This window comes from Penicillium canescens (genome assembly GCF_028828765.1).
Source record: "Penicillium canescens strain IBT 15451 chromosome Unknown utg000005l_segment0_segment0, whole genome shotgun sequence".
In the NCBI taxonomy this organism is placed as follows: domain Eukaryota; kingdom Fungi; phylum Ascomycota; class Eurotiomycetes; order Eurotiales; family Aspergillaceae; genus Penicillium; species Penicillium canescens.
Window position 1 is genome coordinate 3,176,989 of NW_026703967.1, and position 22,734 is coordinate 3,199,722.

The 22,734-nt window shown below is 46.9% G+C and overlaps 6 protein-coding genes across 6 annotated transcripts; 4 read left to right on the forward strand and 2 right to left on the reverse strand.

Moving 5' to 3' along the window:
• Window positions 1-83: 83 nt before the first annotated feature.
• On the reverse strand, window positions 84-5,602 carry N7446_008814 (uncharacterized protein; the record flags this gene model as incomplete). Its single annotated transcript, XM_058517559.1, has 6 exons — window positions 84-1,105; window positions 1,155-2,185; window positions 2,243-3,947; window positions 4,005-4,326; window positions 4,378-4,626; window positions 4,679-5,602. The coding sequence occupies 6 exons, from the start codon at window positions 5,600-5,602 to the stop codon at window positions 84-86; spliced, it is 5,253 nt and encodes a 1,750-aa protein (XP_058371205.1).
• Window positions 5,603-6,930: 1,328 nt separating this feature from the next.
• Window positions 6,931-8,226, forward strand: N7446_008815 (uncharacterized protein). Its single transcript, XM_058517560.1, has 2 exons — window positions 6,931-7,403; window positions 7,457-8,226. The coding sequence occupies exons 1-2, from the start codon at window positions 7,071-7,073 to the stop codon at window positions 8,195-8,197; spliced, it is 1,074 nt and encodes a 357-aa protein (XP_058371206.1). The 5' UTR covers window positions 6,931-7,070; the 3' UTR covers window positions 8,198-8,226.
• A 1,926-nt stretch (window positions 8,227-10,152) lies between these two features.
• On the forward strand, window positions 10,153-11,285 carry N7446_008816 (NADP(+) coupled glycerol dehydrogenase; the record flags this gene model as incomplete). The annotated part of the gene is made up of 4 exons (XM_058517561.1): window positions 10,153-10,216; window positions 10,279-10,575; window positions 10,634-11,014; window positions 11,089-11,285. 4 exons carry the CDS (start codon window positions 10,153-10,155, stop codon window positions 11,283-11,285), a joined length of 939 nt encoding a protein of 312 aa, XP_058371207.1.
• A 1,720-nt stretch (window positions 11,286-13,005) lies between these two features.
• N7446_008817 (Nucleoside-diphosphate-sugar epimerase) lies at window positions 13,006-13,321 on the reverse strand (the record flags this gene model as incomplete). Its single annotated transcript, XM_058517562.1, has 2 exons — window positions 13,006-13,212; window positions 13,304-13,321. 2 exons carry the CDS (start codon window positions 13,319-13,321, stop codon window positions 13,006-13,008), a joined length of 225 nt encoding a protein of 74 aa, XP_058371208.1.
• A 1,303-nt stretch (window positions 13,322-14,624) lies between these two features.
• On the forward strand, window positions 14,625-16,564 carry N7446_008818 (External alternative NADH-ubiquinone oxidoreductase; the record flags this gene model as incomplete). Its single annotated transcript, XM_058517563.1, has 4 exons — window positions 14,625-15,004; window positions 15,066-15,403; window positions 15,465-16,436; window positions 16,491-16,564. The coding sequence occupies 4 exons, from the start codon at window positions 14,625-14,627 to the stop codon at window positions 16,562-16,564; spliced, it is 1,764 nt and encodes a 587-aa protein (XP_058371209.1).
• A 1,603-nt stretch (window positions 16,565-18,167) lies between these two features.
• On the forward strand, window positions 18,168-19,661 carry N7446_008819 (sugar porter family MFS transporter; the record flags this gene model as incomplete). The annotated part of the gene is made up of 1 exon (XM_058517564.1): window positions 18,168-19,661. One exon carries the CDS (start codon window positions 18,168-18,170, stop codon window positions 19,659-19,661), a length of 1,494 nt encoding a protein of 497 aa, XP_058371210.1.
• Between the last annotated feature and the right edge of the window lie 3,073 nt (window positions 19,662-22,734).

Here is a 22,734-nt window from a genome sequence, read left to right on the forward strand (position 1 = left end):
TTTCATCACGTGTAAATAAAGTGGTACCGTAACCATGGATTCGTGTATCTCAATCTGATAACACAATTTCCCCAAAGAGACGATCACTGAGAAGCTAAGAAATGAGACATGGCAACCTCATCTACTTCACGGTCTGAGGATCGCTGATGACGACATTGACGACGACCATTTCCATGTTCCGCAGAAGCCTCTGATCTAGCTGCCAACCTCTTTGCAACCTCGTTTGCCTCGAAAAGACTGACCAGTCTTCTCTTCGCAGGACGTTGGTGAGCGCGACCTTGGCAGACCCGCAGCATGATATTCACTTCGTTTTCTGGGGCACTGATACCTTTGACAAAATACACTGGGTTGCGAACAACCATGTTGAAGGACTGAGGCGGGAGGCTTCTGCCCTTGACAGGACTTGAAGGTGGCGCTGAGGTACTTTGGTTCACCCAAGCGTCCACGGCCATTTCGAGTGCAGTGGTTCCAGTTGCGTTCTCGCGGTACAGAAGGTCAGGGCGACGGTCCAGCATTTGTTCCAGGACTTCGGGGAAGCCTCCCTTGACTGCATCATGAGCCGGAGTGTTTCCTGCGCCATCAAAGAGCTCCAGATGCCTTTGGTTGGAGGAATTTGCAAGATCCAAAATCAAATTTGTCATGGAAACAACCATCGCTGTCTCCGACTTCGGGTCAAAAGCATGGTCTGGCAAGATCGGTTCATCGCGACGGAACCTAGGGTAACGGTTCAGCCAGCGGGCGAAAGGTGTCTGTGAGTCATCGCCTGCCCGTTCGACCAGCATTGTAGGGATGAGCTGCGGGTCGAGGAGACCGATAAGCCTGGCACATCGGTCGGAGTTCTTGCAAGTCCGACCTTGGGCCGAGCTAAGAATCAAGTGCAGAAGATTGTTTGCTTCCGAATCCCGAGTTGCTTGGTTGGCTCCTGCGGCTATCAGGATACGAGCGAACCTGACCCGATGGAGCGACATGGCCAAGGCGAGGGGTGTGAATCCGCCACTGGACCGGACCTCGACGCATTCAGGATGATGATCAACAAGGTACTGCACAAGACGCTCTGTTTCATCAGATGGTCTGGACATCACAGCACAATGGATCACAAGGTTGTCTAACAAAGAATCAGTAAATATCTTCAGTTTTCTGGTCAGCTAACTTACTTCTCATCTGTAACCAGTTCAAAAGTGTCCCTTCAACGCCAAGCTGGGACTGAGCGAGTCTCTTAACATCCTCATCATCCGGGATCGAGTTCAAATACTCAAGGTAGTACCTTCCAGGACCAGTACCAAGGAAGAACTCCGTACTGGCAAGATTGCCCTGGAGGGCTGCAATTAGAAGAGGTGGGCGCTGATCTGGATATCCGACATCTCCACCTCGCCCAGCATCAGCCCAATCAGTACGCTTTGTGCCACGGATCGACAGGCCAGGATAGTACTGAGGCTCCTTGCGAGCTTCGACTCCGCAGTCTTGACTCAGTTTGGCAAGTGGAAGTCCAGCCCCGGTGCTCCGAATTAGCTTGGAAAGGCAGTCGATGCGACCGAGCCCGATGGCAAGTTGGAACTCCTCAGAGGAGACTGAGAATTTGAACTTTCCAGATGGGTTGTTCTGAGCTAGATCATTTCCAGTCTCCAACAAGAAATCCAAGAGGGTAAGGTCATTCTTGTAAATCGCGTACTTCACAAGACTGTTGATCTTCACACCCTGTTGGTTTCCATAGTAGTGGTTGCCTTCGGGAACGATTCTGCAGAGGTATTTTGGTGGGAGCGCGTCGAGGAATAGGAAAGCATCAAACTGCTTTGAGAAGGCCTGGAAAGGAGTTGTGTCACTCTCGACATGACTGATGACTTCGCCAACGTTGTCGTGTGTGAAAGTATCGTCAACCTCATCACCCACGATATTCAACCGGTCATCATCCTCTTCCTCATCAGATGAGCACTCATCATTGATTGCCATCTCAAACCGCTTTTGCTTGTTCCCATGGGGCTCTTTAACCTTCAGCTGTGCGCGCAGGATTTGAAGAATCGATTTGGCAACCGCCAAGTGGCCACGCATGATGGCAATTGAAAGACATGAGATACCTCTTGAGTCATTCACAGCAATCTCGAGGGGTAGCTGATCTTGAGTTGCTCCCCACATACCCAGTGTCAAGGTCTTGATGGTGGCAATGTCACCGTTCCACGCAGCTTCAAATCTATGAGGTCAATGTCAGCAAGATATTCTTCTTCCTCCAATTGAGGGGATAACGCACAGTTCCAAATATCCTTCACGACAAGCATCACTCATGCCGAGCAAGTTGAAGTTAAACCGGACCTTAAAAACATTCTTCTTATGTTCCTTTGTCTCAGGCTGCACTTGAGGAATCACCGGCTGTGCCGGCTGATAAACAGGATGAAGCTCTTCAAATGTCTTCGCGCCTCTTGCCAAAAGCTCAGCTTCCAGTTTTTCGTATTCGCGACTTAACTCCGCGATGGCTTGCTTCTTTTCGGCTGTTCCTGGAGGATCAGCTGGCACAATCTGTGCTTTCTTAAATCGCTCTGCGGCATCATGGGCCTTTTTCCGTGCACTGCGCAGCTGAACATTTGCAATAAACATTTTGTAACTCCCGGGCATGAAGTCGGCCAAGTATGACTCGTCATCCTTATCAAATGTAATCGCATAGGGATCTGGTGTTGGCTCGCTGAAACCGAAGCTGGTCAGGTATTCCCGAAGGCTCTTCAGAACTCCCCTTGTGATATCCAGAACCGTCTCACCCTTCGCCCTGTATCGTTCTTTTCGCTCAGTGTTGACATTGACTCCGCGATTAAGAAGATCAATGGCAACCAGAGGAAGATCGCTTTCAACGGCTTGCAAGATTGGCTGATCGATGCTGGACTTGAACTCTTCTTTGACATTATCATGTAGCTGGTTGGTTTCTCTTTGGGCCTTGAGGGCTTTCACGAAATCGGCGATCTTAATCTCTGGCTTGGCGCCTGCGTCCAGTAGCTTTGCTGCCACCGGTGAGTTCTTAGCTGTCAGAGAGATCATCAGGGTCGAGGAAAATTCAGGCGACCAGCGCGAACCCATGACCGCCAGGTGATTGATGGCCCGCTTTACTGCTGGCTCGTCGTGTTGCAGGTAAACATCAAACAAGTCACTCTCACTGGAGTGGGCAAGGTAGTAGAGTGGCGTTTTCTGTGCCAGATCTGCCTGGGCAGGCGAAGCCCCAAGTTCCAAAAGAGTCTTTGACATCTCTCTCGCCTTGTCCGAGGGAAGTGAAAGAGCGAGAACCAAAGTGAGAATTGCTGCCTCTGGCTTTTTACTGTAATCGTTCAAAATTTTGATTGGCAGCAAAACGTCGGCTCCAAAAGATGTGACAAGCTCCTTCACGGCCTCAACGTGTCCATGGAGAATGGCGAGGTGCAGCGGAGAGGTACGACTATCCCAAGCAACCACATTGATATCGTAGACATCAGGCTCAAGTTCATTGTCTTCAAGCGTGTCGTAGGTCGTCATTTCCGTGTCCTTGTCTTCGTTCTCAACCTTCACGTAAGACTCAGAAGTAAGCGACATGTCGTCCTTAGTCTCATCTCCATCAACACTCATAGCATCGACGTTCCTGTCTTCCTGCTTCTCATTTTTCTTCTCGGCATCTTTCTTCTTCTCTTCTTCCTCTTCGTTTTGATTGCTCTTCGTGAGCAAAATGCGAATAATCTCAACATCTCCTCGGGCAGCGGCGAGATGCAGTGCTGTTTTTCCATCGGCCATGCGTGGGATCATGCGAGCACCACGGTCAACGAGACATTGAACAATTTCGGGAGTGGAAGACATGCATGCCAGTTGAAGCGGTGTTCGTCCAGTGTAATCTCGGCGGTCTGGATTAGTGCCATCCTCTGAAAGGAAGGCCTTAACAGCTTCAATATTGTTCGACACGATGGCCTGGCATAGTCTTTCAGTCCGACCGACATAAGCCATTTCTGTATCAGATTGTTAGCCGTTGGGTTTCCACGAATGAAAATGTACGATATCCCTACCGGTCCAATCGGTCTCTGTAATTGGATTGAAGCTGCCAATTTCTTGGCGACCAGGGTCATCCTTGATGAAGCTCACATCACCGGAGATGTAGATCTTGCTTTCCTCTTCGGCAATCTTCTTTTCCTCTTCAGTGACTGGCTGAGGACAGAACCCACAGCAATCATGAATAACGTGCTCAGCTTCGCCAAAGAATGCAGGGTGGCGATGAAGATAAACTTCGCGATCCTTGGGCTGATTCCACTGAGCGTTCAAGAGCAAATCCTTGGTATAGAGGAGCTTTTCAATCTTCCTAGCGTTGAAGTTTCTGCCGTAAGGGATAGTCTGTCGTGGAGTCAGTAATGAAAGAAGGAAAATTAAGGGGGGACTTCTTACAAAGGTGTGGTAATCAGACACTTGGTCTTGTTCTTGCCACTCGGGAACCTCATCCTCCCAGGCATCTTTAATGTTTCCTCTCAAATCCTTCCCCTGGCGGCGACGCATGTAGATGTTAAGAGCAGGCCGGCCCCGCTCCTCGCGTCTCTTTTGGAGATAATTATCTCTGTCTTGAGACTGGGGAAGTTTCTCTAGAACCAGAAGTCGGGCGAGACCTTCAGTCCTAGTAAAGCTTCGTTCAAAGATGGTCTTTTCAGTAAGTTAGCTCTATATTCCCCATTTTAATATGTATTCATCTCACCGGATCAATTTTCGATCTGTCAAGCGGAGACCAGAAAACCTCGAATCCACGATGGGAATACTTGGAAAGTCGATTTTCATATGATGGCGATCGTCGAGTCAAATCAACCTGATTTATTTGGGTCATGTACGCGGCTATTGCACGTGGAGAGGCGAACACCTGCTTGCCGTCATAGGCAGCGCAAGAAACATCAACGTCGAACCCGGTAAGAATCTCAGCGATCGAACGATAGATTCGAAGAACGATCTGGACATGCCGGTTTGGATATTGCGAGGCAATTGTGATCGTGTTCTTTGTTCTAATAGTCGTGGTTTCATAGAGAATGGTGTTGCGGATCTTGTCTTCGATATACTTGATCTTGTCAAGTGCCTGTTCCTCAGTCAAGCCATACAAGAAAAGATCCACATCGGATGCTGGTGCAAACTCCTCGTGATAGTACTGGCGAAGGCCTCTCTTGGAGTTGCGGTATTTCTCCGGGACAGGCAGAAGGGAAGTCACAACAGCACTGCCGGCAGCAACCACGTTCGACCAGTCAATCTCGCTGAGTGAGCCCTCTGTGAAGAGAGCAAAGTTGTGTTGGAATTCATCCAAAGTCGGCACAACTGCGGGGGAGCCATTTGGCTTTCGAAGTTCATCACTCAGTGGCAAGATGTACTTCTCCTTTTCCTCTGGTGTCTCGGATGCAAGGTCTCGTGCTCGAATACGAACATCTGCAGAACGATTTTGGTCGTATAGTGGCACAATGTTGACATGGTTATTTTGGATAGAAGCATTAGATGGATCTTGGGCAAATGTCTGACGCAAAACAGCATCGTATTTGACATAAGGCTCGATCAGATCTGTCATACGCCTTTCTGGGTTGGATTTCACGTAGGCCAAGAAGTCATTATGTTTGACGGGAAGAGGGGGCAACGAGAACGCCATGATGTAGATGAGCTTGTGCAAGGGTATTTGCAGTATGAGAGATAAAGTAGAATAGCAATGAAAGAGGGAACAGATTGAGGTTTAAATAGGACGATGTTGATATTATGGGTCGTTTTAAGTTCGGCTCTTGGCATCAGGGGCCAGGCAGCCTTAGGCAACAGACCCACTATAAACGCTAATAACCAATGATATTGACCTTCCGTACGACTGCCAAGCATCTAAGGATCTCGCTTCGTTGGCGCTTTCTATGGTAAATTATATGCGAGTACCCAGGAATCTTGCACGGATCTCTCGCAAGCACAGAAGATCAACATCGTACAGGTGTCGACACGTCAGCGTTGGTTCACCGAAATGCTGCCCCCCATGTTAAATAGCTCCTCTCAGGAGAACCCAGAGGTTCTCCAAGAATCAGTCTCTGTATTCCTCCAATATACTATTTGCTTTCCAGGCATCTTCGTCTTATCTAGGTGACAGGCTCTATCCTGTAAGCACTAGAACCCCCCTTATCTTTACACTGAGTTGCTGCCATTAACGCATCTGTCTGGGGTTCAATTTCCTTAGTGACCACAACTTGCTTGATTATTCGCCGGCATTCGATAATTACTAATTTTTACTATAGATAAAGCTTGTTTCCGCTGAACAAACCAGAAAAAGATGGCTTATGTGTTTCTTTGTTCGTCTTTAATATCGGTAGTTATTTGCTAAAGGCTAAAGTCATCTAGCATCACGCAACCACTTGATCATCGCTTTGAATAATCACCTAATATCTGAGGCGAAAACGAAGAGCCAATAAGCTCAAAAGGTGGCTTATACACAGAAGGGTCTTAAAACATCATTTTAAACAGAGTTATACTCAAGAGGACAACTGTAGCCCATTCAATTACGGAAAACAGAAGGTGTATGGACTGGTAACTTGATTTATTTTGTTGCCACGTCTGTCATTGTATCTGCTTCCTGATAGCCCTCCATGTCTCAGACCTTCAGTTTTCGGCACCACAGGCAGCGGTAATGAGGAACTGGTGGCGATTTTCCTGAATGGTGGAGAGAAACATAGCCAATTTGCTTTCGAAAAACAAATTGATTAATCTGAACAATAAAAACAGCGAACCCCTGCCGACTCCAGTGACCAATTTAGACCAATTTATAAGGATAAAACGGATTTACCATCCAGTTCCAAACTCAAATATCCCCCGCTTTCGGGGGCTGATCTGGGGTAAATGCCCTCCACATCCCCCGCCGATGGCACCGGAGACCATTCCCCCACAGGAATACGCGAAAAGCCAACCTCGGGGCCAGGGAGCATCCCCGGATTTGTTGACATCTACTCTCGGAAGATTGCCGCCCGGCATTTGAATCCCGGATAGTGAAAGATAAAAGCCACCCGCACATTCGTTCAGAAACGCAATTCCATCATACCCATTCATTTTGTCTTTCCTCACTCTTTGACCCGTTACAAGCTACCCTCGCGATGACCCAGACCATCCTGAAAGCCAATATTGGCGTTGTTGGCTTAGGCCGAATGGGCCAGCGCCATGCACTGAATGTCCTTCATCAAGTCCCTCGAGCAAGGCTCTTCGCTGTCTGTTCACCAGCACCGCATGAGATTGATTGGGCTAAGAATGACCTGGAGCCGGAGGGCGTGCAGGTGTTTGATACTTTCGAAGCGATGATTCGTACGCCCGGACTGGATGCCGTGGTCATTGCGTCACCATCAGAGCTCCACTTCTCGCAGACACTGGCCGCCATGGAGCTGGGAATCCACGTTCTTTGTGAAAAGCCAGTAACCAAAGATACTGCTCAGGTAAGAGGCAGAACACTGTCATAATGGTATAATCGCTTATTTTCTTTTACCAGCTATGCCAGTTGATGCAAAAAGCAGAGCTGTATCCGCAGACAAAGGTCATGGTTGGATTTGTTCGCCGTTTCGATGAAAACTATCAGGATGCGCTCCGGAAGATCAAAGACGGTGCAATAGGCGAACCCATTATTGTGCGATCGCACGGTGCCGAGAAACTGGACAAGACCGGATACTTTATCGAGTATGCTCGAGTGAGTGGGGGAATCTTTTTGGATACTGTCATTCATGATATCGACCTCACCTTGTCAATCCTTGGTGATGACATCAAGCCTAAAGCTCTCTGGGCGACCGGGATCATCGCTCATCACCACGAGATGAAAGATTTCAAGGATGTTGACAACGCTGTGGCTGTGGTTGAGTTCTGGGGTGGCCGGATTGCCCACTACTACCATTCCCGCACAACCTCTAATGGATATGACAATTCTACGGACATCATTGGTATGACAGGAAAAATCTCGATCAACTCCGTGCCGCACCACAACAGGGTTCAGGTGTCGAATGCAGCTGGAATCACGCAGGAAGTTAGTCACAGTTGGATTGACCGGTACCGAGAAGCCTTCGTGACCGAGTTGAATGAATTTACAAATGCTATATTAGATAAAAGTGAACTTCCGATGACGCTTTCTGCTGCTCTTACCGGCTTGAAAATAGCAACTGCATTGCGGAAAAGCTTGGAAACCGGTGAGAAGATTGAATTTGACGACAACGGTGAGGAGATAATTCCTGGGACGAAATAAATAATTGGAAATTACAATTTCGAGGACAGAATAGTGAATATTATTTGAAGTTCCACTTCCAATGTTGCCAAGTTATAGCCTATCCCCTGTGTATGGCTACACTGGTGCAAATCAGTATTGAGCGCACAACGACCACATCAAGGGCGGGCTTCACGCATCGGAGCTGTCTGACTGGCCCCAGTCAACATTCTTGAGCGCTTTCTAAAAGTGATCTGCCCTATGCTAGTGAGGTGTTTCGAGCTTGTTCTTATCTCCCATTTCTGTTGCAGATTAATGAGAGGACTTTTGGCATGTCTAGTACTCTGCCATTTGAGAGCAGTCTCATCCATCGCCTGAGAGGTTGCACTCAAAAACAAGGCAATGTCACCTTGCGGGTGGATTTACGTTATGCCCAATACTAAAGGAGAATACTTGGCAGGAGGGAGCCGTTATATAGCTCTGACATGTTGTTCGAGGGTCTCGAGGGCCAACTGTTGCTCTCGTGTACATAACGATTGTCTGCCAAGGATGCGACAAGTTCTTTTTTGAAAAGGAGATTCCTTCGTCACAACGCGTTTCTCTAAAACTTTTTTTTCTCACCCTCTCACTGTGTAATTAATTAAAAGGCAGTCAAAATGGAGCGCAAACCATGATGTTTCCCTTCCTCGTCTTCGTAGGAATTTTAGTTACTGGCATCGTTCCCTTAAGCCAGCACTCCTTCTCATTGCATTTCTATTCCGTCAGAGAAATTTCAGTTCATTTCAAAGACGACTGACCAGATTGGGGATTTGATATTATTGTGGCGAATGTACTGTTTGTAAGCGAGAGCGAATGATAGGCTTTCATCGGGATTTAATTACCGGCAGTCTCTAAGCCCCAGGCTATTTGATTTTCATACTGTTCCCATAATATGTTCACACGGCCAATGGTGAAGCTGGTTCTACGTTCACGAGTAGTCCTTTCGTGTACGTCCTTCCGCTACGCAGTCCCACTTCTGACTGCTCACCAGAGGCGTAAATAATTTGTGGGATGGGCGGGTCGACCAAGAGTTAAAGAGGTGTTGTGAAGCAATTAATAAGTTCGTTCTAGGTTCTCGGGTTTCGGTTCAGGGACTTTCCGGGCGGTAGAGTCGCAGAAAAAAGCGCCAGAAGGGAAAGAAAATGGCTCATGAACCTTCCGCAAGCCGACAGACTTGTGATTTAAACAGAGCTTTGAACCTCCAAATAAGAAAGATTTTGGGACCCAACGACCACATTGGGTTGCTTTCAATAATTGAATACAATGTCATCGGATGCCCAGACAAAGGGATTTAGGCTGACGCATGTTGGTCTCCGAGTTGCGGATATTGACCGATCTGTTCGTTCTTTTCGGGTGTATTTGGCATGATGGAACTTGGCCGGATGCCCTTGGATACAACCACGGTTGTTAATCGAATAGATGTATTCATTTCCCTTCCATATCGTGATAAAAGGTTCAACTTCCTCCTCTTCCCAACAAATCACCCATTCTGCAGTTAGGGAACTAGGGTATTCCAGAAAGGAAAAGTAATTCCGACTTGGATACTTCGAAGTGTGTATTTTTATCAAACCCGACAACAACTTCTAGCAGCAGCAGTTCGGACACCACTGCATCCGTTCCATTGTTGTCTCCCAATCTGGCCTGTCGAGTTTGTGATTCGGAATTAGCTCGACTGCAGACAGAAAGCCGAATCTTTTACCACATCGATTGTGGTCTTTTCTGGAATATGAGTTCCGGATCTTCTTCCGGAACGGGGCTTATACCGGAAAGTTAACACCCAAGCTAGTTTGGACAATGAAGACGTCCAAAAGAATGGTTTACTTTAATCTGGTAAACATCGCATCAAGGGCGATAATCGTTGAGACTTCAACTTTCCGCAAACGTTTACCCTATCTCGGCTTTTTGTTGTGAATCTTACACATACTAAAGTTACGATAAAATTCAGATTCATTCAGAGAATGGCAGAACTACCCCAAAGTTTTAAACTCAACACTGGGGCCGAAATCCCTGCACTTGGGTTAGGTTTGTTGCTCTCTTCCCGTCCACCTTGCTGTGCGCCTAAGTTCTAATTGTATTCATTATAGGCACATGGCAGTCCAAACCAGGAGAAGTCCGAGCTGCCGTCAAGCATGCACTTCAATCCGGCTATAGACATATAGACGCTGCGTACTGTTACGGAAATGAAGAAGAAGTCGGCATAGGCCTTCTAGATACGTTTAAGAGCGGTGCTGTTAAGCGTGAGGATGTTTTCGTTACGACCAAGTTGTGGTGTACCTACCACACACGCGTGGAAGAAAACTTCGAAAAAAGCCTGAAGGCTCTGGGTCTGGAGTATATAGACCTTTACCTGATGCACTGGCCTGTTGCGATGAACCCAGAAGGTGAGTACACCAGATTTAGGGCTCAATCTACCACTGGACACTTTTAACCTTCCAAAAGGAAATCATGAAAATTTTCCGACGCTGGGTGACGGATCCCGTGACTTGATGCCAGGTCGGTCTCACGTTGAAACTTACAAAGACATGGAAAAGTTACTGGGCAACGGCAAGGTCAAAGCCATAGGAGTTGCCAACTACAGCCTCAGATATCTGAAGGAGCTGCTATCCCAATCTTCGATCACACCAGCAGTGAATCAGATCGAGAACCATGTTTTGCTGCCTCAGCAGGAAATCGTAGATTTTTGCAGAGAGCACTCGATCCATGTTACTGCATATAGCCCGCTCGGCAGCAATGGAAGCCCGCTCATGCAACTTCCCGTGATCGAAAATTTAGCGACTTATAGAAATGTGTCACCTGCTGTGATCTTACTTAGCTGGCACGGTATGTCTCCATTCTCGCAGTGTCGTAAACCTTCTCTGGAAAGAAGAACGATTTCACTGATATTTTACGTTCAGTGTCCTGTGGGCGGTCTGTGCTGGCAAAATCGATCACTCCAAGCCGAATCGAACAAAACAAATGTTTGGTGAATCTTGGGCGGAAGGAATTGGAAGCGATAAACATCTTCATTCAAAGCTTGGCAAAGAATCAGGGATTTACTCGTTATGTATATCCAGCGTTTGGTGTCGACTTTGGCTTCCCAGACAAGCAGTGAACCACCGAGATGTTACGTTGCTCTTTAGGGGGCTTCAGTCGGTAGTTTCTAGCCAGTTACCCCAATTATTCAAATCATTTCCGTACACGTTGTGTCGGTTTGGCTACATAGCACTGTACCATGATGGCATCTCATATGATCATCATGACCAGGAGACAGCAGAAGTATATGCCGAGAAATATTGAGAGCAGTGACGAATTTTCAACATCTATATCTAGATGCATATGAAGTAAATCTGCGCCCTGCAATAGCCGATTATTTCTTTTAGGTACTTCGAGCATAATGAGAAAGCCTAGATAATTATACACAGTAAAGTTTTCGACTTGGCAATATTTGTTGATTTTGATTTACTTGATTCACTTTGTTGAATTAGACTAGCAGGGTAGGATAATGCAGCATAAAGGGGCTATCTTGATCTACTGAACGGAAATGTATGGGTGAGAATCAAATAAGTGGATTTGTCTAAAGGGTATAAAAAATGGGAAAAGAGTGACCTTTATAGTACATGCCAGTGACCATATTTTCCGCCTGAAAGGCATAGTGAACTTTGGCATTCAGGGATAATTGGGCCACTCAGGTTTCATGGCTCATCCATGTGGACAAGCATACCTGAATTCAATTGGACTGGAAAATGGGCTTGGTCCATGCACCATGCTGGGGATTGAATCCTGGAGAATTGTATGAATGGACAATTTTCAACACACTTTAGATATAAATATTCAACCTGATCTCTCCAACGCTTCCATTTCCTTGCCGAACGCTGGCTATTTATCTCCGCGATCGGTGATAAAAGATTCTTTATATTAGCACTTTCGAGAGGTAGATCTCACTCGAGGTTCTCAACATCAAATCTAGTCATACAACGAAACAGTATCAAATCTTGGATTGTCTTAGCATTCATATCTTCCTCGCTGAACTGAATAGCCGCTCAACTCCAATGCCTGTAGCTAAGACGGAGAAAAGATTTTGCGTCAGCTAAAAATAATAAAAATAATGACAGAGATAGTTATGATTAATTTAAAGGTGATTTTCAATATAGTTCTTTGGTTTTTAATTCAGAAAGCAGGAAAAAATATATATATATGTTGAAATGGGGATGGCTCGATGGCAGTCTGATATAGCAGACGGGTCGATATCAATGGAGAGAAGACAACCAACCACTCCCATGCCCACCGTAGACGTAGAGAGTAGTCTCAGGAAGCGACTGAAGTACTGATCATGAAGCTATATCATGAATGAAGAATCCGGTGGAAAAACTGCAGTCATATTGATGATGGATGGATGTTCTTCCTGTGAAGCTAAACCCTTTTCGTGGTGGTGTATGTGGCATACAGGTTCCAAGTATATCTTTTATTTTATCTCCCTATAGCATACCGATGCCTATGAGCTCGTTCAGCCTTTTGGCAATAGGTCGAGAGTTTCCTCCGACTAGCATCAAGAGCCTCAAGTGCCGCTTTCTTCCAATGTACATTCTTCTGACGTAGCTGGGCTTGGGTTCGTCTAAAATCGAAGAATAAGCGGTTATAAACCTCAAAGAGTATGGATAGTAGTGTCCTTGGCCTTTGGAAGCCGACTGATTGTCCATATATACAACGGCTTTGTGATACAAAGAAGATTCTCAAATTGGCGCCATTTATCCGGACTTAATCGAAAGTGCGGCTGTTATACTCAAGACATCATTTATCAAAAAAGATTTGTTGGCTAGCGCATTCATTGATAGTCAAGATACACCCACATTTGGATGGAAAGCGTCGGCGCGGAGATTGACAAGTTCACTCACACCATCCCAATCGTTATACTGTTTAGGTCGCTCAATTCCGTAAGTGCCAACGTCCTGGTCCTCAACGGTGAGGATACCAGTGCCGGAGGTATGGATGACCCACAATCGGGGCTCGGGAGTGTGATACTGCGAGCCCTTGGCGATAACCTTAGCTGCAGCAACATGGTCACAGTCGGCAATGTCTGTATGTCAATTGTGAGTGGCGTGATATGTTATCTATGAATCGAGGTAGGCATACGGAAGACAGTGACGGCATTCTGGACTTCCTTTTCAATCAAGACGGACGAGTCTAGATCGCCGACCACGGTCCGAATTTGAAGGTATTCCCTGCAACCTGGGCGACCTTTTGTTGGCTACGGACTAGAGCCGAGAGCTGCCAGTCAGAATGGGCGCTGGCGACGGCAAATAAACCATCTCCGCCAATGTAACCAGTACCCGTTAGCACCGGTGGTGTGGCTTATCAAATCGGATGTTCAGTTCCAGCACTGGGAAACGTAAATGAAATTTTTAGGTGGCATAATTTTATTAATCTGTTCTAGGAATGCGGAAGATGAGTAGTGTTATGAAATACGAGGCACGAAAATTAAATCCGAGATTACGTACTGTGCTTTGAGATCGCTACATAGGAGAGACCCTCGACTTGGTCCAAGGAAAGCTAGAGCTATTCCGCAATTGATTTGTAAGAAACTTGCGTGAGTGGAAGCCCCTGGATTTGAGCAGATAATCACTCATTGTATAATGAAATCGGAATTATAATTCCCATCGGAATAGATCCAGTCACCACTTCCAGTCACCACTTCCATCAAACTCGATTTTCCGGCCCGTGTTTGAGCATTTATGCAGAGAAGTCGCAATTTTCAAAACCGTGAAAGCAGCAATTTTGGGCGCCGAGTCTCTCGTGCGCGGCGGCTGATACTAGAGGGGAATCGGGGCATCTCAGATAGCGGAAGACGGCGCCGGGGATGAAAGCCGGACAGTGATGCATTTTGTAGAAGAGACTGGAAGCCGTGAGACCTCGTGTAATTCTATGTATGGTTTTCGAATTCGAAATGCGCTCAACTCCGCTCCTCATCTGGGAGCCGACTCTCCGCCCGCACCTACATTTGGATAGATCTAAGACTCCGCCCCCTTACGCATCCAGTTTCTTGTTTGGCGTCCAGTTTTGCCGTTGCACAAAAGATACTGAGGCCTGGCAGCTCGTCATCAGCAGAATAGGAAGGCATCAATTGGAGAGAAACAAAGTCAATTGTCCGTTTTGAACACTAGCAATCGAAATCGTCAATAAGAAGCAGTTGTGATTAACACAAGGGCAATACCTACTAAGTAAATTATCTATGTATATAAATGATAAACAATAAAAAAACTGAACTAATGGAGACACGGAAAGAAAGTCCCTCCTTGAGAGCAGTCCTCCACACATCGCCCGATACAGCTACGCAGTTGAGACTCTCGACGGGCATACGGGACCCGACTCCTTTATTTCCAAACTTTTTGATTGAATTATATTCTCGCTTAAAACTACCTTGGACCGCACCTGGTGCCCTTACCTACCTCCCCCAATGGCTGGCACCACGCTAGCAATACGCTCGCTGGGCTCCCCGTGCATCATGCAGCTGACTTCGATGCCACGCCGTAACGCCTCCGCGGCATCACAAGCCCTGCGTGCGAAGCCTTTCTGGTCGATTTATTCCCAAAAAGTTTCGGGTAACGCTCGCCGTGGCTATGCCGATCTTGCGCCCACGATGCCGCCAACGCCGTCGCCCTCGCCTGCCCCTAAACCCAATAAGCGGTTCCGTCTTCTGCTCTGGTCCTGGTGGTTGGCCTGGCTCTCCGGACTTGGTGTTACCAGTGTCGTGGGTTTTAGTATCTACACTCTCCGCTGCCCAAAGGAGCAGATCGAGCCGGATCCTTCGAAGAAAACCCTGGTGATTCTCGGTATGTCGCATTTAAGATTGTGAATCTCGGAGAAAGAAGCGCTAATAATGCTGTCACTCAAATAGGAACTGGTTGGGGTTCCGTCTCCCTGCTGAAAAAGCTCGATACGCAGAACTACAACGTCGTGGTCGTCTCCCCCGCAACTATTTCCTGTTCACTCCCCTGCTGCCGTCATGTACCACTGGTCTTATCGAACACCGCTCAATCATGGAGCCAATCCGTAATGTGCTGCGTCAGAAGAAGGCCGCAGTGAAATTTTACGAAGCCGAGGCTACTAAGATTGATTATGAAAAACGCGTTGTTTGCATCAAAGATGAATCCGAGATCAAGGGTGATATTTCCCACACTGAAGTTCCTTTTGATATGCTTGTGATCGGCGTTGGTGCCGAGAACGCGACCTTTGGTGGGTACATTCATGTGCGCGACAAGGAGGCCAAAATAGGAAAAGAACTGACAATATGCAGGTATTCCCGGTGTACGCGAGCATTCTTGCTTTCTGAAGGAGGTCAACGATGCTCAAAAAATTCGTAAGAGGATTATGGACTGCGTCGAGACTGCTATGTTCAAAGATCAGCCACTTGATGAGATCAAGCGCCTGCTGCATATGGTAGTGGTTGGTGGTGGCCCGACTGGTGTCGAGTTTGCCGGTGAAATTCAAGATTTCTTCAGTGAGGATCTCAAGAAGTGGATTCCCGAGATCCAGGACAGCTTCCACGTCAGTTTAATCGAGGCTCTACCAAACGTTTTGCCCATGTTCTCCAAACAACTGATTCACTACACCGAATCGATATTTAAGGAGGAGAAGATCGACATACGCACTAAAACTATGGTTAAGAAAGTCACCGAGAAGTACATTGAAGCCGAAGTTACCAAGCCCGATGGCTCGAAAGACATCGAAATTATTCCCTACGGCCTCCTGGTCTGGGCCACCGGCAATGCTGTGCGTCCCGTTGTGCGCGACCTAATGGGTCAGCTCCCCGCCCAGGCAAACTCTCGCCGTGGTCTCGCCGTAAACGAGGACCTAGTCGTCAATGGTGCCAAGAATATATGGGCCGTCGGCGACTGTGCTATCACCAATTACGCCCCGACCGCCCAGGTTGCCGTCCAGGAAGGTGCCTTCCTGGCCCGCCTGTTCAACACCATGGCCGAGTCTGACGAGATCGAGAAGGAGCTTCAAAATCTGTCCAGTCAGCAGTCCCAGGAGCAGTCCGAAAACGAGCGCAACGAGGTCTTCGAGGAGATCCGTAGACGCCAGAATCAGATGCGCAGGGTCAAACAAATTGGTCCTTTCCAGTACTCGCACCAGGGCTCCCTCGCTTACATTGGCAAAGAACGTGCTGTCGCCGATATCAGCTGGCTAAACGGCAACATCGCCAGTGGCGGTACTCTGACTTATCTCTTTTGGCGTAGTGCATACTTAAGCATGTGCTTCAGCAGTAAGTTGACCTTTTTTTAGCCACGAATTCTACATGATCTAAGGATATCAACAGCTCGCAACCGTGTCCTGGTCGTCGTGGACTGGATCAAGGCCCATCTGTTTGGCCGTGACGTTTCTCGGGAGTGAACGCATTGCTTGAGTTATGTCTGTGCAGTTTGTTTCATTTGGTATTCCGCCATCGTTTGGCGGTTGTGGATAACGGCCATGATATACGGGCTCGCGCCGAAGGTCAGAACCAGGTCACAAGTATGATGGCATTCATTTCCAACTGTCACAATGAAGCCACTAAAACTGAGCAAACATTGTTCGACGAGACACATTATGCAGAATATCGAGGAGCCCTAACATGCGAATCCTTACTGGTGGTCAGACCCTTTCCTTCTGGGATGAGTACAGCGATGGCATCCGTGATTACAGAAACAAAACTATGCTTTATTTGATTGTTACTCAGCTTGTTACTCAGCTTGAATCTTCATAAGCAACTCAATTTCTTCATATTGAATTTACTTTTCGAATTTTTCTATCGGAACAGATTCCACACACACATTCAGTCATGATATCTGGAATATCTTTTAACTTTCCGTAGTCAAAACCTTCCTTATATTGGATTGAGGAAATATCGAGAAACAAGAACTGTACCATCATCTCACACGTCTTGCCAGCACTTGCACCGCATATGCCAACCCGGAACATCCACTTCACGGTTTTTGTAACGTTACCCCTATAATCGCTATATGTATATCAACTCCAAGGAGCAATGCATTCGGTTAATAGCATTCTGATTCTTTCAGTTTCCACGCACCTAGTTTCACGTGCCCTTGCAGACCCCGTTGATACGATACTGCGATTCTTGTGAATGGAATGGATCGTAGCTCTTTCTGAACTTGCATATCGTACTAGTATTTACTTAGAAACGCCAAAGCAACCCTAGCCGGGCTCGCACATCCTATGTTTCGTATTACTGAGTTATCCCGCTGGGAAGGCTACTTACGGACCAGAAAGCAATAGGAGTAAACGGATGGGTTCCAACAATTGTACAACCGGGGACTTTTAATTGTAAAACAGAGTCATTAGCCAGATTTTCGGCAATTAAAGATTAAGTCCATATACAAGAGACTTGTCAGTCATGCTAACGAGGCAGAGAATAGTATATGCCCTGTTCCATTGATCGCCTACAGCTATATTCTAACTTACTGACTGAATAACTTACTGACTGATTTTGACCCGAATTGGCGGAACGTATCACCTTGAAAGGTGGAAGAAAATGCAATTAAAAAATCACATTTGAGCCAACTAGATGGAGGCGGTGATCGTAGAACTTTGGATGGCAAATAGCAAAAACCTTATTCCGGGATATGAAATCCGCGAGATCAAAGTGTGTTTTGTCCGTATCATGCGAAATTAAGTTTTCATTTTTGGGAGGTGGAATTCCGCACTTTGGGGAGCGGGGAGGTGGATCTTGATTCTCCCAAGTGTTCTGCTATACTACCTACCTCCCCCGCATTTACCCCAGGCTCTTGGTCTTATTCGGCCGAAATTAAGCTTGACTTGTCCGCTACAAATCATAAACACACGACGGACCATTGACGTGTGTGTAAGAGGCTTCCGGGATTTGTTTCCCTGTCGATTGACGAATATATATATATGTTGTGAACAACCATATCAGACCAACTTTGTTTCGTTTACCGTGACTTTCTACGCTCACTCAATTACGTTCTTATTCTAAATCATGTGGCTCGAACACATCGAAGGATCATTGCTTACAGCGTGTATTACATTCGCCTGCGGCTCTGGTTTTGCCCTTTTTGGTTATGATCAAGGCGTCTTCGGCGGCTTTCTGCAGAATGACTCGTTTGTCAAAACATTCAACTCCCCGGATTCGACCCTCCAGGGCCAGATAACGGCGACCTATGACCTCGGCTGCTTTTTTGGCGCTCTATTTGCCATGTGGTTCGGAGATAAATCAGGTCGCAAGAGGACAATATTTTGGGGCTGTGTTACCCTGATCATTGGAGCCACTATCCAAGCGACCTCTTTTCACGTATCACAAATGATAGTTGGACGGTTCATTGCTGGTATTGGTAACGGCATGAATACTGCGGCGATCCCTGTTTGGCAGTCGGAAACAGCAGCTGCACACCACCGAGGAAGATTCATTGTCCTTCAGCTTGCTCTTAATCAAGTCGGAAATGTGATGTCCCAATGGATCAACTACGGTCTCACTTTTGTGGCTACAAACAGCGTGGCCTGGCGATTCCCCATTGCGTTCCAATGTTTCTTTGCTTTATTGACCCTCATTTTCCTTCCATGGCTTCCCGAGTCTCCGAGGTGGCTAGTCATGAAGGCTCGAACCGAAGAGGCCTTCTCAATTATGAAGAGGCTCGGTGGTAAAGAACGCTCAGAAGAAAGCAATAGGGAGGTTTTGGACGCCATCGTGAAAAGCGTTCGACATGAAATGGAGGCACCGAAGTTCAACATCAAGGCTTTGGCAAAGAACGATAGCTTACAAACCACTCGCCGTGTTCTCCTTGGTGCAGGCACCCAGCTCATGCAGCAATGGGGAGGCATAAACGTCATCAATTATTATCTCCCTGTCGTTTTCTCTTCGCTTGGAGTCAGCCGGAACATGTCGCTCATTTTATCGGCTTGTAATGCTATGAACCTGATGATATCCACCTGTTTCGGCGCTCTCTATATTGAGACCTTTGGACGGAAGAAAATGATGTTCTGGGGTGCTGTAGGGCAATCTATCTGCTTCTCCCTCGTCGCTGCTGGTCTTGCCCTCGCTACTAAGCAGTGGGAAGCAGTTGCGGTGGCATTTGTTTTCGCCTACTACACGACATTTGGTTTATCTTGGATTGCGGTGCCGTGGATGTACCCGGCTGAGGTCAACACACAGCGAATGCGCATTGCTGGTGCCGGCATTGCCACGGCTACGAACTGGATCAACAACTACATTGTCGTCCTGGTCACACCGATCGGAATTTCTAACATCAGTTGGAAGTATTATCTGATCTACGCAGTGTTGAATGCCGTGTTTGTTCCAATTGTCGGATATTTCTACGTCGAGACAGCTGGCCTCTCCCTTGAGCAAATCGACTCCTTATTTGAGAGCAAGTACTCCGAAGAATCTCGCCCAACTGATTCCGTCTCCGAGCCACAGTCGGAGAAAGAAAACGTGGAGCACGTTTCACAGGTGTCAAACATCGCCCACAGTGCATGATAATATATATAAGACAAAGTTGGGTCTTGCTATGTATCTGTTACTGAACTACAAGCGACTTCTGCCTAATGCATTGTTAAGGGCTAATCAAGGAGATCCTAAACGACTTCTTCATCCTGCCCTCAGGGTGATCCATTGGAAATCAGTATTCAGTACCGTTCGTTCTATTTTTTTTTTGTCTTCGCATAACATCCTTACAAATAGTAATTGTTTTAATCGACATCCTTAGGATGAAAGCAGCCACGGTAAACCTACAGGATCATCTAGATCTTAGCGTGCTATCTCCAACAATGTCTTCTGTTTCTTCCCAATCACCTCAAGCTTCTCGAATGCCTTTACTAAAGCCATAATTGACGCCATACCCTCCTCTGTGCGCCCCTCTCTGTGTGCAGCCCATGGTGATAGATCTGATAGATGTCGCAGAAATACCGCATCAGTTGGTATCTCTGGCCTTGGCCCAAATATGTATTTTTCATCTGATGGGTTAGAAAATTCATCAAATGGAATGGTAGTATTTCTTCGTTTTGGATAGAGTATATCCGCGGAAAGTGTGATCGAAGAACGGATTGAAGAGATGGGCATAGGAGGGAGAGACGGCGACGGCGAGGTAGAACACTGCATTCTGATTGGTCAATAATGCTGAGTAAGCGACAACAAAAAGTGTGGACAAAACCAAGGACGCCCGAATCAAAGAGAAGCCTCGGCCATAGCACCACATCTGATTGGGTCCCCTGATCCCTCTTCCTCTCCGCGTTGCTGAGCTTATCGACATGTGCGAGCGAGCGGGAACAAGTTCATTCGGACATACACGGAGTTGCATGCTATCAAAAGTGTTTGTCTCGTCCCTGTTGGACCGAAGGTTGTTTGATTTGATTCCGAAGCCTGTGTTCTTCTATCCAAGCTTGAGCACTATGTCCGAACCCCATATACGTTGGTCACTGCAGCTGGAGTTCAGTCAAGCTATCCGGTATTCTTTCTCCATTGAGACCGTCTTCTAACATGTCGCAATGGGCGGCGCAAGCAGGTCTTGCCAGCAAATCACCGACTTCTACCCCCCGAGCTCACTGTCCTTTGAGCATCGATGTTTCTACAAACTCATCGTGTCCGGACGATCTCTGGCATATCACTGTTCTGTTCGCCTAATTCACAGAAGGTGGGTACGATGATTGTAACAGCACCACAAGAGCCCTCGGGTTGTAGGACCTCTAGGACTCTCCCGTACAGTCTATACTGAAATTTCTACCCCCTAATAAGCGCTCACGTCATATTTGCTTTGGAAGGATGGTTTAGGTGCATACCTGCGACGACTACACGTAGATCAGATTAACCTTGTGCGAATATCATCCGGTCCGGAACGGCGATCGTAGAGAGATATTTTTGCCAGGTCTGGTCTCAGATGGCTTATGTTGAACCCGGATCGGACTTCAACCGCGCTATATCAGCAGTGAAGCATGCTGCATCGCCTGGCTCAGGAATACGCCCACAGAAAGTAACGACCGTTTCTTCATCGCTGTAGTGGACATTCTACGAGAGCTTAGGTGGACTATGAATCGTATGTACTGAGCGGGCAATTATTCACAAAGTTGCGACGACTCCTACATGTAGAAGGAGCTGATCAGATATTCTTGAGCCAAAGCTTCCCAATGACACGTTGAACACGAGGGAAAGCTACTCTCACTCTAGCAATCGCTCGCTCTATTGTGTAGGCATTCTAGTGTAGAATAGGTTTAAGTGACTAGCAATAGTCATCGCCAGCGATTTCTTTGACGACGCAAGAAACAGAGCCTATCACATAACCATCTTGAATTGAGCCCACGATTCGGATTTTCGAGACACATCACATGGCTCTACACCCGTAGCTCTGATCTTGAGCGTACAGTATATTGCGTGATCATAGATGAGCAATGTGTGAATCAGATCATCTCAACTGAGTTGGAGGCTGTACGCCAAGGCGTGACCAACAGTGATCAAAATTGCCTTGCGGAATAAAAAAATTGGAAATGAAGTTTCGATGTGAGTGACATGGCAAGAAACCGCGCTGCCTCCATGAGACGTTAACCCTCTCTTCACCGCCCGATCATTCACTACAACAGTAGTGTTTCGCTACACACATTTCACCGCATCAACACATCAACACACCAAGTCTCACATTTCTGTTTGCTTTACGCCTGAATGAGAGTGCCAATTGCATTACGGCAAAGGGACTATCGGACTGCAAACTATCAATGCAGAACAATTCGGAATACCCTCTTTGATAACGACGACACTTTAGTTGTAATTTATAAGTTTTGCCATTGGATTTGGATAATCTACCTAGGGCTCATTCTATCTATCCAATCATGGTCCTTCGGAATACAAAACAAATGAGGAAGATGTTTGGCAGGTCTTTGCTTCTTCGAATACAATGCTCTTGAATACTCGAATACCGGTCCCTAACACCACCAAGAGGTGCCTACATATCGCTGGAGGCCTTGTTGATGCAGCAATCCCCTGCAAAGCACGTTTGTTGACGCAGGGCTCGTCCTGCGAAGCACCTTTTTACGCTCGCGGGGCTTAGGGCAGCGATAGCCGTGGACACGGAAGCTCTCAAGCCCGCAGGCAATAGAGAGACACTATACTGCGTTAAAGTGTGAGGACCGAAGTCCCGGTTTTTTTGGGCTGGGAATCCGGCTCCTTTATGTCTTTTCGGCTACGCGTCCTCAAAGGAACCAGTTGCGCAGGTGGTAGCGCGAATCAGTTTCTCGTTAATAGGCGTTGAATTAATTAAAGCGACATTGAAATGATGTTTGCAGACTTTGTGGCCGACAGATTTAAGCCTAGAGTGTACTTGCGGAATCATTCTTATCGAAATCGTGCGTTGAGTGCGGTGAAACACTTTCATCAATTGTTGAGAAGAGAGTAATGCCGCCAAAATATGATTCCTATATATCATCGAATTTGCAATTAAATCGCTAGACTTTTTATAATTCTCCGCCAAAGAAAGATAATCACCATCCTGGGTTTGATAGCATGTCATAGTGTCTGTGCCGCCAGGTACAGTGATTCTCGAAAGCGGCTTGAAGTTGTAATTTTA

Excerpts from the sequence above, each read along its gene's own strand:
- N7446_008815 (XM_058517560.1), top strand. The coding sequence starts at position 7,071 with ATGACCCAGACCATCCTGAAAGCCAATATTGGCGTTGTTGGCTTAGGC. Across the intron at positions 7,404-7,456 it reads TAACCAAAGATACTGCTCAG|CTATGCCAGTTGATGCAAAA; the intron begins GTAAGAGGCAGA and ends TTCTTTTACCAG.